Here is a 17709-nt window from a genome sequence, read left to right on the forward strand (position 1 = left end):
ACCACTGCCCCATAACTTCACACCTACTCACAGAAGAGATTTCTCTTACATAATCCATAACCACTTACGCTACTGATTTTTTTCCACACACATACACACACACACACACTCGTCCATCTCCATGCTTTAGACTCACCAGGAAAAGTATAAAATTGCTACTAACCTTCCCAGACTTCAAAGTCCTTGAATGCAAGTTCAGATCCTGAGTCATCCAGCAGCACCTCTCCATTCAGTGTGAACATCATGGTGTGCTCATTCAAATCCACCATGCAGCCTACAACATCTCCTGGCAGCCATGAACGCCCAAAGTGCTCGTTCCCCTGATGCCACCTCTGAGCCTGGAGTACACACGCGGTTTAGACTGAGAGTTTGTACTGTAGTAAAATGCACGTGACTGAATATACATTGTACATTTATTTTAAGAAGGCACAGTAGCATACATTCTCTTCCATCCTTCTCTGGTGCTCTCACACACCCACCTGATCTCTCCATCTTTAGAGTTCTCACTGATTCAAATGATGATGGTGATGATGATGGTAGTGAGGGCTCTCCTGGGCTGTTGAAATTGCTAGCTTATTTTCTCCCTCCATACTCCTTTCTATTTATCTCTCATGCACATGCACAGTTGCTCTTGCTCTCTCTTTGCACCTGGGCCTACACTATGAGTTCTGACTCACTCTGGCTGAAACAGAGAGGCAGCTGGGGGAAATATATCTCTCTCATATTCTCTCATACACGCTAAGTTCACTGTCATCATACTGTACGCTTCACACGTTGCCATCAAATAAAGCTTCGTAACATGGTGAGAGACAATTGGGCTATGAGGATATTTAAAACCTCCTGATCAACATCTAGAAAACATTAGGCTTAGTAAAATGTAGAAGTTTATTGTAAACTTTATAACCCTTTTATTAAAAACCAATTATGCATATTACAAATCATAGTATAATCCATATAATCTACAGATTCCGTTAATGTCCTATTTGGACCCATAGAATAAAAAGAAAGCCTAAGCATGTACTAAAGCGAATGTGAAGCGAGTGTGAATTATTTTGCTTGATTTCTCCCTTTACTTACCTTAAATCCATCAAACACGAAGGCTTGGTCATCGGAGCCCAGCTCCTGGTCTGGCAGGCAGCCTGGACGAGCCCAGCCCACCCTCATCTCACCCGCCGTCACCACCTCCAGCTCAAAGTACCACTTCCCAGTATTCACACAGTACGTCTTTTCAGCCCGGAAGATCCGGAAACGCTCTGCAGATACGTTGTTAATGTCCGCTCGAGCTGCTAGATTAGTCAGAGAAGCAAATAGGACATTTACAATGAGGTCCAATGTTGGTTTGACAAAGCTGAAAATATTACTGTCAGTTATTTAACATGATACCACATCACTGCTGAATGCTCAGTTTATATTCATGCACTATTCATTCCCTATAAAGAGGTGTTGTTGTTGGTTATCTATTAAGCATTTCATTACACGATGTACTCAGTTTGAATCTGAGCTACTGTAGTAATGGTTTTTAACCTAGGAAGAGGAATTTTAGGTGGAGAACCAAGACAAGTAGAGTGATGCACACAGTATATTATACTTATATTTATATTATAATAAATTTAAGCACTCAGCTTGGCTGTGCTGGGCCTTTAACCCCGGTCCTCCGATCAACAACCCAGAGTTTTAACCTGTTGAGCCACCACCGCCCACAAAGTGGACCCTAACTAGTGGACCCTCGTGCTGTTATACAAAAAAGCCGTAGATAGTGACAGTGAATACTTCAAATCAGTACATGTCACCTCCATGTTGTTAATTATTTTCTTATAACTGCATGCCCTCGAGTGTTTTATTTATGCTAAGATGAATGAAATTAATAGCCTTCTGCTATTTCTGCAAGGCCTAAATGTGTAGCCATTACTGGTTGCCAGAGTAACTGAATCTCTTTTCTTCCATCAGCAGCAGAATGAAATCTGAGAGAAAAACTATTTAAGGTTTAGCCATTCTAATCAAAGAGAAGCAACAGGATCTGTAGTCTAGGATTTAAACACATCATCGTTGACAATGTCTGGCTGCATGTGTCTTGAAGGGAATATGTGTTAGACGTCACTCTCTCAGATCAGTAACTTTTGTACAACAAAGGAGATGTATATCTAGCACACATGATCCCGACCCTTGTCTTGGAGAGCCTGTGTACACTTTAGTGCTTCCCTGCTCCCAACACACCTGATATTCGTGTTACATTTTGAAGATAAAAAAAAAACCTTACAAAAACAAGCAGATACTGAAAACAGCTGTGTTAATGGACAGGAGAACATCACCAGGGAGGACACCCAGTGTCGAGAGACATATATGTGTCAAATTTCAGGCGGTTATTGATTTCGAAGAAAGCTGCAGCAAAAGAAGGTAAAGACGGGTGAGGAAAAATCCAGACTCCCTCTGGAGCCTTGAGTGCTCCCGGAAATACACACCGTGAGGGGATTGACAGCCTTGATCATGTTGCAGTTCCCTTCCTCCTTCCAGCTACCACTTAGTCACAACAGCATACCCACCTGCATATTCTAGTCACCCTTTTCCTTTAACTTTTTATATTACCTGTACATACAGTCCTTATGAGTTCAGTTCTACAATTGAGCATGTATCAAAGTAAAATAAATTCATATAAATCGCCTTTGCTGAACATTATGAAGTCATTGTTTTATTTGAAAATCAAATGGAATGATATTGTACTATTTATGAACTGTGTACAGCCAGCTATTGAATATATATTAGCTAAATCCACAAATTTAATCCATTAATGATGACAAATGATACCAGAGTCATGAGACTACAATAAGACTGTGTTGGGGGGGTCCAGAGTGGGTTAAAGTAACGTGTGCTTCCTCTGAGACAATGGGATAAATCTTTCCAGTGTAACACACTCAGAGAAAAACGCTACCAGCTCCCTTTCACATACAGTATATGAGCTCACAGACACCCGTGATTGGCTAGTGTGTGACTGACAGGGCAGAGAAAGTATGCAATATTTTCTACCCAAAGGGCACAGAAAATGTATCTCACTCCAATGGGCATTAATTCTGATCAATATTACAGGGTAATATAGGGTATATTGCAAGGAGAAATGGCTACTTTCAATCAGCTGAAAATAAAGTGGATACCATGGTCTTGGTCGGGAGCCTCCAAGTTGTATCCGTAGCCTAGTAAAGTGCGCACAGCCTCTCGCAGACTGTCCTTGTTTGATTTCTTGGTTCTTTCGTCCAGAAGAGCATAAGGCACCAGGCGTGGGTTCCTCTTGTTCTTCACATCCTACAAGAAGTGCCAGAGATAAGGAAAGAAAAAAAGAACAGTATTCCGCATGAATAAAGGATGCAGCAAATACGTTTTCCTCAGGATAATGATGATGATGCAAGTGCTGACATTAAAGAAATAATATAATCAAAAGATATAGGGAGGTGCTGTTGTTTGTCCCTTCTATACTCTGTCATATTTCTGACTGCCAAATGTGTCAAAGAAGTGTGCAGTCTCCCAACAGCAATTATCTATTAAAATATATATACTAATTACATAAATTATATATAATACTACTGTATTCCAACTATGTTGTAGACATCAACCCTCAACATGAGTCTGATTATTATATTGCATCTAAATGTCAAGGTTCAGTGTGTTACGATATGGCTTACAATGAGCTGTACAATTTGTTTTGTCAGAGCGTCCTAGTCATGAGACTCTGCAGCAGAAGACAATTGTGCTGTCAGATGATGCGGAGTGTCAGGATCGTTTGAGAAATGTAGCAGTGCAGAACCCTTAATGCCTTTCCATGAATAACTTTGACAACAGTAATGGCACTCAGACACCGAGTCATCACTCCTCAGTTTCTCTCTTTTGTCTCTTTCTCTATTCTCTGCACTTTGTCCTGCACTAAGGAAAATCACTAGGTGATGCTAATTGTTCAATCGTACAGGTAGCTCTGTTATCGGAATCTGTTTCCGCGTCTCTCTATGTGATCATCTCTTACTCTGTCTGTCGAACAGCAAGGAAACCCCTTCTCTCATACACACACATATACACACACACACCTGCTGGATGCCGTAGGTCCACCCTTGGCGAATGCGGTCTCTGGCCCACACGTTGTGAGCGTTCTCAGCCAGTCTGTCCACCATGGCCTCCTGTGTAGAGGCGAGTTTGATGTGGCTCAGATCCATAGGTGCAGGTTTATAGCCACTGGACAGCATGTATCTTTATTAAAACACACACACACACACACACACACACACACACACATACAAAAAACACACACACATTCTTCAGACACATATAGGACATCTGGCACAAGTAATAATAAAGAAGAGTCTGAACTTCTGAACTGAATCAAGCCATTAATATACAACCACCAGCACCTATACTGTGTACCCTTTACATTCGGTGCCCCTAAAGCAAAACAAAATGGATAGATCTATCCAGGAGATATAGAGGTAGTTTGAGTCAAGCGTGTGATTTAAGAATTTTGTTTGAATTTTATTTAACTTGAACTTACATTCTGTTACACGTTATCGACATAAACCGCACATATACAATACCAAACTGAAGAAGCACATTTCTGACATTGATCATGCTTCGGCAGCTTGCACAGAACAGTCTATCTGTTACCATATGGGGCTTTAAGGTATGCTGGCTGTAAATTTTTATATAGACAAGATATATTAAAATACATTACTACATCCTTTTGTCTCAAATTAGCACAAAGTCAGTCAAGGTCAAGACACTCACTTAGCCGAGAGCTTGAGACGTTTGACTTTCTCCATTGCTCGTTCATCTGCCACTCCGACATGGCAACCCAACGCCAACAGCGTCCTGCAGGAGCAAGCCACATAAAGCACACAGCACACCATTATATTTAGCTTCTTCGCCACAATAGTGACAAGCACCTCTGAATTTCCACAGTTATGGAACTGAACACATGTACAGCGAGGAATATGATGATATTGATTGATTTTTTAACAAATTACGCCATGATATGAAATTTTATTTTTGTGATGTTTTTAGAAATTTTACAATTTCAATTCTAACACAATGACAAGAAGAAATTAATGGTTGTGCTTTGAAATGTTTTTATTTCTTCAATAAAAAATGCTGCACTGTATAATGTGTAAACAACAAAAAGTTTTTGCTCCTGAGTGAATGTATGTGATGATCTGAATCATACGGCCTCTAGTGCGTATTTGAGTCATCGTGATGGAGAAGAGTGACTCTGAGAGTGGAGTGTATTACTCCAGCTTAGCGCTGCACTGTTTGACACTCATTACCGCATACGACATTTAATTAAGAGCAGAGCTAAGAGGCATCAGACTGCTATGGGGAAACAAATTTGCACACACAAAAAAACAACAACAACAAAACGTTGATTCTCACACATTGGTGCATATACTCATGCACACACGCTCACACACAAAAACATAACATTGCCTAAATGAAGGAGTAATGAACTCCAGATGGAGCTGAGGAGAGAATAAAGAAGGAAGGAAGGAAGGAGAGTGAGAAAGCTAAATTGCTCATTTCTCTGACATGGGGTGATTGCTGAACTTCATGCAGCGATGCAGACATGAAACACAGCAAGAGATTTCTTCACATTCCCATGTAGTCAGTGTATAAAATTCCGAACAGGCTTTTTATCACTTAACCCTGGAATTTTGACCCCCCCGGTCCAAACACCTGAATCAACACCAGATTTGATTTGATTTCATCATCACAGACCTTATATCATATTCGAATGAGAGAGTATGGCACTTTTACAGCACTAAGATCTAACCCTAACCCTAACCCTATCCTACATGAAAATACAGTAAAAATGTTTAACGATAATACACATACGGTACTGAACGGCAAAGGTTATACAAGGAATTGACAATAAATGAGACGAAAGCAATATCTGAAGTGACATCGATTTGCTTTTTCCAACAGCATCAGTAGTTTCAGGTGCATTTTGTTCAGTTTTTAAAGTAATTATCTGGTACCTTTTTCTAAGCATTTTTGGAGAGTGCAAAGTATTCTACAACCCCATTCAGTCTGGATCAGTTAATCAGCAGGAGGCCAGTAATCATTTTTTTTAATAATTCAATGTTTTTATAACCTCATTGATAAAACTCTTTAGCATCCAAATGAAATGACACAGAGGGCTGAGCTATTTGCATCACACATTCATACCATATAACAATGTTCCAACTGCAAGTTGTATACTGTGTATAACTTTGTACGTGACAAATCAAAATCTTGAATCTTAGCTTTTATTTCAGGGATATTTAGCATAGCCAATGTTTTTTGGTAAAAAAAATAAAAAAAAATAAAGAAAAAAAAAGATAACCCAAAGCAAAATTATGAGGAAGTAATTAGCTCTGTGTTGTTTTATTGACTTGAGGAAAAGGAGGAATAACATGTGACTCTGTTTAGAGACAGTAACATCTGCTACATGCCAGATATGTCTTTACCTGCACATTGAAAACTTGCTCCACCCTTGAGCATGTGATGTTTACTTGCTCTTGCTAATTTAGCAATTAGCCTAACACCAAACATGTGCTAATCCTAGATTAAACGAATAAATAAATAGTGCGTTTGCCTCATTTAACTGGGAGACCTCTAAATGTAGTATGTGAGAATGTGTACCTGGCTGGAGTCTACATGTGTGGGTGTGAACACAGCCCAGGAGAGAGTGTGTGTAGGACTAGTGTGAAAGTGCATAGTGTGTAGGAGTGTGTACCTGCCTCGTGTCCTCGGGTGTTGCTGAGAAGGTTGCTCACTATTTCAGTGGCTGAATGTGTCTGCGAATGTATTTAGCTTTGCATTTTTGACTTGATCAAGCTTCTTTTCAGAAAATAAAACAAAAAGAAATTAAAAAATAGAATAAATATGCATATTTGTTTTTTTTTTGTTTGTTTGTTTTGTTAATATGTAATAAACTATTTTTTTTACATGATTTAGTTATTAAATTCATCTTTTCTTGAGACCAGAGTTCAGAGTACTTTGTTATTCATTTTATTGATACCTAAAATCCAGAAAATCATAATTATTCCGTCGTTTTTTTTAGCTTGTGATTAAACTGCTTTGCTATTTATTACTGCGCTAATTAATTTACACATACTTCAGTGTCTCCAGAGACATCTGTAGATTGTAGCTGCGCTCCTGTTCTGGCAGTTTGGAGAACTCCACTAGACACGGGTGCTGCCTCTTATTGTCATCCCTTACCTGCAGGACAAACAGAGACGGTGGTTAGTAATCATGGGTAGTACACCATCAAACCATACAGACATAGCAACACAATCAGTCATCTTCAGACAGAGGGTATGTATTGTAGCCCACGTTTGCATACTGATAGCTAATAGGCTCTTATGCAGTATGATGCAATAACACTTCTATGTCAAGTCTTTAGCATTAATTATATCCTGTTTCTTAAAATAATACAGCAAAACGGTCAGGTTATACAAAACAAAGAAGAAATCAAGTAAATACAAAGAAAAAAGCTTAAAAATGCGTAAAAACTGAATCTAACTCTGCTACTTTCATGTTCTTGTACTTGACACAACAAATTAGCTAATTAAGTGCCTGTGAACTGAAACAGTTGTGCATGAGGAGGAAAACACACAGAGAGCAAAGCAGATCTGGGAGCTTCACTGGAAAACTGAAAGCAATGGTTGCGTGTGACTGAATGTGTGTGTACATGTTTGAGCGAGAAAGAGAGAGAGTGTATGTGTGTAGGTATTATGGAAAAAAGGCAGACAGATAGAGAGGGGGCAGCAAGCCATCTTTCTACCATGCTGTGACTTTAATTAGCTGTAACAATAATAGATCACACAGCCAATCAAAAAGATGCCACCTGATCTGTGCTTCAGTACCGCTGAGAGGGGGGGGGGGGGGGGGAGAGAGAGAGAGAGAGAGAGACAGAGAGAGAGAGAGAGACAGAGAGAGAGAAAGGGAGAGGGGGAGAGAGAGAGAGAGAGAGAGAGAGACAGAAAGAGAGGGAGACAGAAAGAGAGAGAGAAAGAGAGAGAGACAGAGAAAGAGGGAGACAGAAAGAGAAAGAGAGAGACAGATAGAGAGAGAGAGAGAGACAGAGAGAGAGAGAGAGAGAGAGAGAGAGAGAGAGAGAGAGAGAGAGAGAGAGAGAGAGGGGAGGAAACAACAGAGAATATTCTGCTATATAATCATTATATATGTGTGTGTGTGTGTGTGTGTGTGTGTGTGTGTGTGTGTGTGTGTGTGTGTGTGTGTGTGTGTGTGTGTGTGTGTGTGTGTGTGCATGTGTGCGTGCGTGTGTGCTTGCATATTGTAGATAGAGGAGGGCGACTGAGGAGGGAGACTGAATTTCATCAGAACTAGGATATTAAGATACAGGGAAACTGCGTATAAAATCCTGATATCCAGAGTCCCTGTGTACTTTTGCACATATCAAACAAATGACTGATTTAATGCCAGAGGGAAACATTCAGTTCTCAAACTGTGTCTCTATCCTTAGCCACATATCCCCTAGGGATGAGCACATGTAGGTGTGAAGGTACCAAAGATGCACTGAAAACATGATTTAAATGTGATCATATGATCAGAATGTCTGAGACCCAAATGATATAAAAGAGTACATTGTTTTCATACCACAACACAGCTTGTTGTGTTTTGTCCAGCTTTCATCACAGTGATTGAATATTGAACAAGAAATTTGCGCTTTACAGTTTTATGGTTAGATTTAATGTTGTGGACATCTGAGAGGCAACTGCAATCCTGTTCTTACCTACATGTTATGTTAGAGAGCACAGACCTAAATGTAAAGACAATAAGAGTGCTAAGAGAATAAGAGTGTTAACGGCAACGACACTAGTTGGAGCTAAATGTATTCATAACTTACTGAAAGATCTAGTTTTGTCAAGTATTTACAGTATCTGGAGCAGAGAGCTGAACTAGAAATACCATGTTGGCCTCCTTTCTGCTTACTCATTTCATGCAAACTCTTTACAGCACTTCAGAGTCTGGCTAATAAATTGAATGTGTTCAGAGCTGTTCACAATCTCACATTAGTTTTCATGCTGGGAAAAGCTATTACAATAAGACATGCAACCATCATGTGGGAAACCGCATCTTTTGGGATCATTATCTCAGCTGTAGTACACATAGTATCCGTTTTAGACAACAATAAACCCATAGCCGTCAATCATTTGGTTAGATACTTTTGTGCAGACCGTTTTGATGTTTTGACATAATATGAAGTGAAATATTTTGATTTTAATTATTTGGTGAACTTACCGCTCCATATGTCCAGCCCAGCTCGATCTTGTTCATGACCCAGAGCTCATGGATGTTCTCGGCTAACTTCTCTCGGATTCGCTCAAGGTGAGAGGGCAACACAATCTAAAATACATATGCATTCATCACAGGTTATCTTTACCTTCATCAATTAACACACAAATACAGTTCAATGTGCTCCAGTGCTGCTCCTAATCTGTCTGCTTTACTCTGGATACTCTGTACAATGTCTGCAAGTGTTATATACTGTATGGAGTGTGTACCTGTTTAGTGCTGTCTATGAGTGAGTACCTGAGTAGGAGTGTGTATCTGTTTAGTGCTGTGTAGGAGTGTGTACCTGAGTAGGAGTGTGTATCTGTTTAGTGCTGTGTAGGAGTGTGTACCTGAGTAGGAGTGTGTATCTGTTTAGTGCTGTCTATGAGTGAGTACCTGAGTAGGAGTGTGTACCTGTTTAGTGCTGTCTATGAGTGAGTACCTGAGTAGGAGTGTGTATCTGTTTAGTGCTGTCTATGAGTGAGTACCTGAGTAGGAGTGTGTATCTGTTTAGTGCTGTCTATGAGTGAGTACCTGAGTAGGAGTGTGTACCTGTTTAGTGCTGTCTATGAGTGAGTACCTGAGTAGGAGTGTGTATCTGTTTAGTGCTGTCTATGAGTGAGTACCTGAGTAGGAGTGTGTACCTGTTTAGTGCTGTCTATGAGTGAGTACCTGAGTAGGAGTGTGTACCTGTTTAGTGCTGTCTATGAGTGTGTACTTGTTTAATCCTGTCTTTGAGTGTGTACTTGTTTAATGCTGTGTAGGAGTGTGTACATGTGTAGGAGTGTGTACCTGTTTAATGCTGTGTATAAGTGTGTACTTGGTTAGGAGTGTGTACCTGTTTAGTGATGTCTATGAGTGTGTAACTGAGTACAGATGTCTATGAGTGTGTACTTGGTTAGGAATGTGTACCTGTTTAATGCTGTCTGTGAGTGTGTACTTGTTTAATGCTGTGTAGGAGTGTGTACCTGAGTGGGAGTGTGTATCTGTTTAGAGTTGTGTACCTGAGTAGGAGTGTGTACCTGAGTAGGAGTGTGTACCTGTTTAGTGCTGTGTAGGAGTGTGTACCTGTTTAGTGCTGTGTAGGAGTGTGTGCCTGTTTAGTGCTGTGTAGGAGTGTGTACCTGTTTAGTGTTGTGTAGGAGTGTGTACCTGAGTAGGAGTGTGTATCTGTTTAGAGTTGTGTAGGAGTGTGTACCTGAGTAGGAGTGTGTACCTGAGTAGGAGTGTGTACCTGTTTAGTGCTGTCTAGGAGTGTGTACCTGAGTAGGAGTGTGTATCTGTTTAGTGCTGTGTAGGAGTGTGTACCTGAGTAGGAGTGTGTACCTGTTTAGAGTTGTGTAGGAGTGTGTACCTGAGTAGGAGTGTGTACCTGAGTAGGAGTGTGTACCTGTTTAGTGCTGTCTAGGAGTGTGTACCTGAGTAGGAGTGTGTATCTGTTTAGTGCTGTGTAGGAGTGTGTACCTGAGTAGGAGTGTGTACCTGTTTAGTGTTGTGTAGGAGTGTGTACCTGAGTAGGAGTGTGTACCTGTTAAGTGCTGTGTAGGAGTGTGTACTTGAGTAGGAGTGTATACCTGTTAAGTGCTGTGTAGGAGTGTGTACTTGAGTAGGAGTGTGTACCTGTTAAGTGCTGTGTAGGAGTGTGTACCTGAGTAGGAGTGTGTATCTGTTTAGTGCTGTGTAGGAGTGTGTACCTGAGTAGGAGTGTGTACCTGTTTAGTGTTGTGTAGGAGTGTGTACCTGAGTAGGAGTGTGTATCTGTTTAGTGCTGTGTGAGAGTGTGTACCTGAATAGGAGTGTGTACCTGGCTGGTATCCACAGGTGTGGGGGTAAATGCAGCCTGGGACAGGCTGGGTGTTGGCCCCAGAAGGTCTCGGGTCACACCATGGTCATGTTTGTACTCTTGATTGTGTTCCACTCTGAGCTTCTCTCGTGGTAACACAGCCTCAAAACATGGTGCATAACCTGTTGGAGGGAGGAACTTAAACTCTCCATGTCGACTGCCCAAAAGGAAGCGCACTCTACAGTGAAAGAAGAGGAAACATATTTATATTAGACATACTTACAAAAGGCCATTTGAAAACACTTTCTTATAAACAGTCTGAGAATTTTGTCTCATTATGTTTTAGAGTCGTAACACAAGATGTAAAGGTAAGGTGCTCGCACCCAGGATGTAGTCCCCTTGTGACTTATACTAAATTAATCTATTATTATAATTTAATCTGATTTAATAATTAATCTCTTTAATCCTGAAATCAATAGTGTTTTTGAATCTTTAGAGAACATTTTGCTAGAAACCTTTTTAACCCTGGAAGGTGAAATTATGAACCTGGTCATAGCAGATATTGCACCAGATAACAAAACAGGAACTGAAAGGATTCACCCTGAAAACCCTAGTGAAATGAGTAGTTCTATATTAGCTCTTTGCACTAAAGCATCGGAGACTTAAGAATTCAACCTTATTTTGTTTCTGGAGAAATCAAGTTAAAGGTAAACATTGGGATTGTTAGATTGACTGCAGATTCAACAAATGTAATGATTTAAATGAGTTTAAATTGAATATTAATCTAGTTGCTAAATGAATGTCTCCAAGTGGCCACCTTTTAAGTCGGAACTTTTTTGAACTGTCAGTGCACTATTTATACACCAATTAAAAAAGCAATTTCTCTGGCACTGCAGGGAATGCTGGGTAATTATGTAGCATTACTTATTTACATTATGACAAACTGTGGAGTCATTCATCTTAAACTGACCATCAATACACACAAGATGCATCATTACGTGTAGACTTTTACTTAACTGCACAATATTTTTCTAACCCTTGTAATTCTATCATGTTTTTGGGTTATTACATTGTAATATAGTAAATAATACACCTAAATGTGTTATATAATTTTAATATAATTTCAGCTGCATAATAAACACTTACTTGACTCCAGCAGAGAAGCTGACTACGGGAAAGAAAAGGCCGTCTGTGTTGAAGTTCTCAAACATTCCCTGAACTGGCTGCCCGTTGATGCGGAACGAGATACTGGGAGCGCTGAGATCCAGACAACAGCTCACCACATCATCGGCACAGAGTAGGTGCTGATTGGGGGAGCTGACTGTCCGAGCAATGCAGCCTGCACATTAGCAAACACACATCAACAATCGCAAAAAAAAAAAAAACAATTGCAAAAAAAATAAATAATCAATTTGTCCTTATTTAGAAAGTAAGTGTGACTTTATCCCCACCTGACCACAGGTGTAGGCCATCAAAACCATAAGAATAAAGATCGTCTCCGACTCCATTGCCCCCCCAGCCCTCGCCCCCTCCTGGATAAGGCGAGTACCCGGGTGTAGATGCCCATCCTATCCTCAAATGAGTTGCCTCTGCTGTCACGAACGGCTCCACATTGTCCACAATCAGCTCATAATACCATTTCTTGTACTGCGCTGAGCCTTCATTCACCCCCAGGAAGATGTTTGGCCTCATGCTGTGGGAAAAAATGAACAATCCACAAATGGCTCCTACACAACCATCTCTACAGGAAATATGTGCTGCTATATACACACCATGTCACTAAAAGTATTTGTAGTGCCTTTCCAAAAATGTTCACCACAAAGTTGGAAAGATAGGATTGTTTAGAATGTCTATTCGCTGTAGCATTACAATAACCCTACAGCAACACCGAGTGTGCCCCAGAACTACTCACCTGACATCAGAGCTTAACCTCACTAATGCTCTTATGGACGAATCGAGTAATTCCGCCAAGCAACGGTCCAAAATCTAGTGCAAATTTCTTCTTAGAAGAATGGAGGCTGTTATGGCAGCAAATAGGAGTCTAACGCTGTATTAATATTGTTTTTATTAATAATAGTTTTGGAATGGGATTTTCAAAAACATATGGGTGTCACGTGAAGTCTCAGATACATAATTTGTATTTAACTCGAACTTCACAATGAGACTTTCTTCACTTCTGCTTACTACAATGGAATTACCATAATGGCGAAAGGTGTGTGTGTGTGTGTGTGTGTGTGTGTGTGTGTGTGTGTGTGTGTGTGTGTGTGTGTGTGAGATGATGCTTGTAAAACTAAATGCACCTGCTCACGTAGTTGACCAAGCGCGTCTGCAGTAACAAGTCTCTCCCCGGGAGCAGATTATCACAGATGAGGTGTTGGTTGGAGCGAACTGCCACCCCGTGACACACACACAGAGAACACAGCACATCCAGGACCTAAGACAAGCACAGTAGAGGGAACGTCTTACACGCATTTAACGCACTTCTATAGACATTAACGGCGCATGCACATTTACTGAAAGACTGACGTTATTCAGTTCAGCATTTAGAAGCAAATCAGTAACTGCAGGCATGTTCATGATACATTCATGTTCGCTTTCTTTAAGCCTGAGTAAATTCATGTCTGTTTGTTATGTTAGACATTGTTAATAAAGGTAGCAGGTACTACATGCACACAAAAGACCATTTTTCCTAGATCAGGAAGATTTCCAAATATTACTGTCCTAGCAAATGAAACAGCTGCGCTCAAGAAGAGGACGGTTTAATCACTTCACTGTTCGCTGCGTGATGGGTAACTTACTGCGGCGAATAATCCATCATGCAAAATGATGTAACTGATAGCCAACATGAGTGGACATCAGTCTCAGACACACATACTAAGATAAATGAAATCAAAGTTGTCACACAAACACTAGCTGAGACTGACACTGAGCAATGATTGAAAAGAAGGAACATGTCTGCCTCAGACCTTGTGGTTGCGTCCATGCTTATCCAGCAGTGAGATGATGGACTTGATATGTCCTTCTTTGATTATGTTTAGGGCTTCAGGACTCTCCACCAGTACACAGTGCAACACCTCCAAGATCCCTGCAGTGCAAAGATTACATTTAATCCAGAAACTAAAGCAGTTTGTTAATGACTTATGAAAACCAACAGTGTATTGTATACTTTCCAAAGTGAGTGTGAACTGAAAGAGCTTTTTACACTTTTGAGGCTATAATTGTGCATAGCTGTTTGTGATGGCAGTGTGTTGTGGTCCTTCACAGTCATATTTGTAGGTTGAACTGTGTTCTAGGAACTGGTTTCAGTCACGGACATGACAAGATACTCCAGAAGTCAAGGGAAGGTAGTGAAATACCAATAACGTGTTTAACCTTATTTCACATTAGGTGTTAAACGTCCTCAACCACCAGCACATGTTCCATGTCTAACTTAATTGTCAATGGCTGCAAGGCAAGCAGAATGGATTCATTAAAAAAAAAAAGCATGGGCACTAGCAGTTTGCTGTCCATCACAATTAAGTGCTTCCGAAAACATTAGAGGAAGTTCAAGATCGTATAAGATTGCTAAGTGTATTTTCAGATTGCAGTTTGGGGCAGCAAAGTGGCAGAAGAAATGAAAATAAAAGATATTTTTCTTGGGAACCAGACCAGCCAACCCTGAAAAGGAACAATGTGGGGAGTATGGTGTGATGTTTTAGAATTCCAGTTTTGAGTTCATAGAAGTAATGTACAGTAAATATACTGTATTTATGTTGACATTCTCCATTTACCTTTAATCTTTCAATTTTACAGAAAAATCCAAACGAAACCACAGATTATTAACGTAAACTAAGTTGGGGTTGGGGGTATCCAGTGTTTCAGTTAATATCGGAAAACATGGCAACTGTTGAATTTCTGTGTCCTATTGCAATTCTGTGAGGTGGCGTGTTGCAAGGTAATTTTATTCGCATTTGGTCTAAATGCTCTTTTATGCATGTGGGCTGCTGTTGGGACAAAACGCTTCATTTTCACGCCAAGCAGCAGAATGACAGCACAGAACAGGAGAGCTATACATAGCCTCGCAGTACAATGCTAAATGATCCATACATGGATCTCAGACACAATCAGGAACTACCCTTGGCATCTGCAAAAGGATTCATGTATATACTGTACAAAGAGAAATATTCAACATATAGTGCTCCAGAGAAAATTATCATATAATATCATTTCATATCAATATCAAACTAGAAATACACTGTACAGTTTGGCCCTTTGTTTTTAAAGATGCTGCATTGTTTAACTGAAAGAAACATTTTGACTCCAGTCAGTTAAAACAGTTAAAACTCCAGTCCTGCTGATTCATGCACCTTTATTTTTCCTACACAAGGTGTGGCACAAATTACTAAAGACGCATGCTGGTTTCTCTGCATTTTTGCTAACTATCGAGGATATGCCCTTATGGGTTTGTAAAAAAGCCAGAGTGTGTCTACAGCGGTGCTTTACATATAGCTTGAACACCATCACCAATACCAACATGATTGTGCTGATTATTTTCAACAGTGTAAGTACTGAAAGTACAGGCTTTGGTGAGCTATTAAATGTGTAGTCACCAAAAATAGATATTATAAAATGAAATGTGTTTCAAAACCTAACCATCCTGGCAGACATATAAACATACTCATAATCAGCATCGATTCAGCACCATGAACAGCTCCGCCACAAACCGCCAACAACATCTCCATTTATCACGTGTATGAGAATGTGTTATGCACAACTTTAGTTTAAACAAACTCCATTCAATACAATGCAGATACATACAGAAACAAACACATACACATTAAGATGTTCTTCGTTCTTCCTTTCAATGCACTCAGGCATAAAAATGTATACTGTATATTTGCACTCTCTTTATTTTGCTGTGTGGTGTTCTTAGCGGTTTAGAGTGAACTGATGTGCAGCAAAAGTCTAATGTGTGCCTTTGCAAAGCTTATTTAGAACTGTTACAGATTAATAATGTGTGACCGTGCACCATGTGTTATTATTCTCTCTCGTTTCTGTACCTCTCTTATCAATGCTATCCTTCTCCATTGTTTCCAGGTTTTATGCACTTAGTTCGCTGTTTTTTCTTTGATTTGCTGTGAAGCCTTATTTTCCAAATTCAACTTTTCAATTCAATTCAAAACAACTTTTGTTGTTATTGTCCTTCTCCAGTTTACTTCACCACCACAGATGTTACCTATAATTGAAGAACAGCTTGCATCCTCTATAATATTTGTAAACAAACTAGTCAAATAACTCAAAATGTGGTTTAGCTAACTGCTAGCATCATGGTGGTCAAATTTCGCATTGTTCAATTTTCCATAAAAAATCTGTCTCAATAAAATCTCAATCTGGCTTTTCTCCTACATGTCTACCTCTTGCTCTTAAATCTCCACAAACATGTTGATCTTCCTCCTCTCACATTCATCAGTAAATCATACTGCAACAGCACAGAGCAGGCACTAAATCCTCACTATAAATCTGTGATGAGAGAAAGGAGCGGTTTTTCATCTCTCTATAGCACAGCCATCTCTGAGACACTCCAGCTTCATCTCATCCCACGTTTATCTGCACCCAAGCAGATATTCATCAGCATTCATGTCTTTCACTCTGCGAGTCTGTGAGTCACTGAGAAGCCTCTGGAGAGACTGATCAGCAGCTTCATTCATTCGTCACAGAACAGTCTGGCCAAAAATGAAAAATGTCAAATATGTCTTGGCCTATCAACCAAATCTGAGAGGTGTACATCTGTTTATTTTTCTCCTTGTGAAGAACCTATCAGAGAATGTAGCTGAATATTTTCTTGGAAAAAATAAATAAATAAATAATAAAAAGATTTCACTGATATATTATATTGCATTAGACATAATCAGTGCTTGATGCTGTGGTTTTAATATGACATCATTTCCAGTAAAATATGACGGACTGGGAATTTACGGGCTGTGCGTTGGCAAATGGGGTACATTTACGCTGACAAGTGTGGATAAAGACAGCACATTGATGAAATACTACAGTAAAGACTTTAACGCCAACCTGTGTGTATCTGCTTGAACGGTGGGTCATTTTTACTGCATACCTGATGAGGCCTCCAGTCTCTCTAAACGACTTATTAGCCAATCCAGCGAGCTGGAAAACTGAGCACAGTTCTTCCTGTTACCCCTGATCAGAGCAGCTAGAGAAAGGGAATGAGAGGAAGAGAGAATTTTATTGATAACTCAGGTTCTTTACTCTTTAATAATTAATGAAGAATAATTGTCAGAAGGACCCTGATGATGATACTCCAGATAAGACAATAGTCTTTGGAGCTGTATTGTCACTCGATGTGATAGACATTTTGAAATCTCAACAACCATTTTGTGGTTACTCTGCACATTCAGCTACGTAGAATGAAACAAATGCCTAGCATTCATTGTATCTTTCAGCAGGTAGATTTTTAGACCAAGTGTTAATCTTACACTATATAAATTTGACATTGTGCACATAATCTTATAGTTTTGGTCATAGTTACGTGAGTTGAATATGTTGGATTAAAGAGACAAAGGACTTTTACCCAGGAGCTCATAGAGAGAGTTGAGGATGGATTTCCAGGCCTCTCCTGCCTC

At 39.9% G+C, this 17709-nt stretch overlaps 1 protein-coding gene across 7 annotated transcripts in view; it reads right to left on the reverse strand.

Moving 5' to 3' along the window:
• Window positions 1-17709, reverse strand: part of ryr2a (ryanodine receptor 2a (cardiac)) — a 160382-nt gene that overhangs the window by 64921 nt on the left and 77752 nt on the right. For 4 of the 7 annotated variants that reach the window (XM_047817486.1, XM_047817485.1, XM_047817484.1 and 1 more), the window contains 14 exons: window positions 17658-17709; window positions 17184-17279; window positions 14056-14174; window positions 13390-13523; window positions 12541-12782; window positions 12236-12428; window positions 11111-11327; window positions 9274-9378; window positions 7124-7227; window positions 4759-4842; window positions 4068-4227; window positions 3147-3294; window positions 1078-1286; window positions 164-338 (listed from right to left, as the gene is read on the reverse strand). The exon at window positions 17658-17709 is cut by the window's right edge and continues 84 nt beyond it. In XM_047817486.1, the coding sequence (XP_047673442.1) occupies window positions 164-338; window positions 1078-1286; window positions 3147-3294; window positions 4068-4227; window positions 4759-4842; window positions 7124-7227; window positions 9274-9378; window positions 11111-11327; window positions 12236-12428; window positions 12541-12782; window positions 13390-13523; window positions 14056-14174; window positions 17184-17279; window positions 17658-17709 (2038 nt within the window). Of the gene's footprint in view, window positions 1-163; window positions 339-1077; window positions 1287-3146; window positions 3295-4067; window positions 4228-4758; window positions 4843-7123; window positions 7228-9273; window positions 9379-11092; window positions 11328-12235; window positions 12429-12540; window positions 12783-13389; window positions 13524-14055; window positions 14175-17183; window positions 17280-17657 lie in introns of all 7 variants that reach the window. The other 3 variants (XM_047817480.1, XM_047817482.1, XM_047817481.1) reach the window with 1 other exon arrangement.

Source organism: Tachysurus fulvidraco, chromosome 8 (genome assembly GCF_022655615.1).
Source record: "Tachysurus fulvidraco isolate hzauxx_2018 chromosome 8, HZAU_PFXX_2.0, whole genome shotgun sequence".
NCBI lineage: Eukaryota > Metazoa > Chordata > Actinopteri > Siluriformes > Bagridae > Tachysurus > Tachysurus fulvidraco.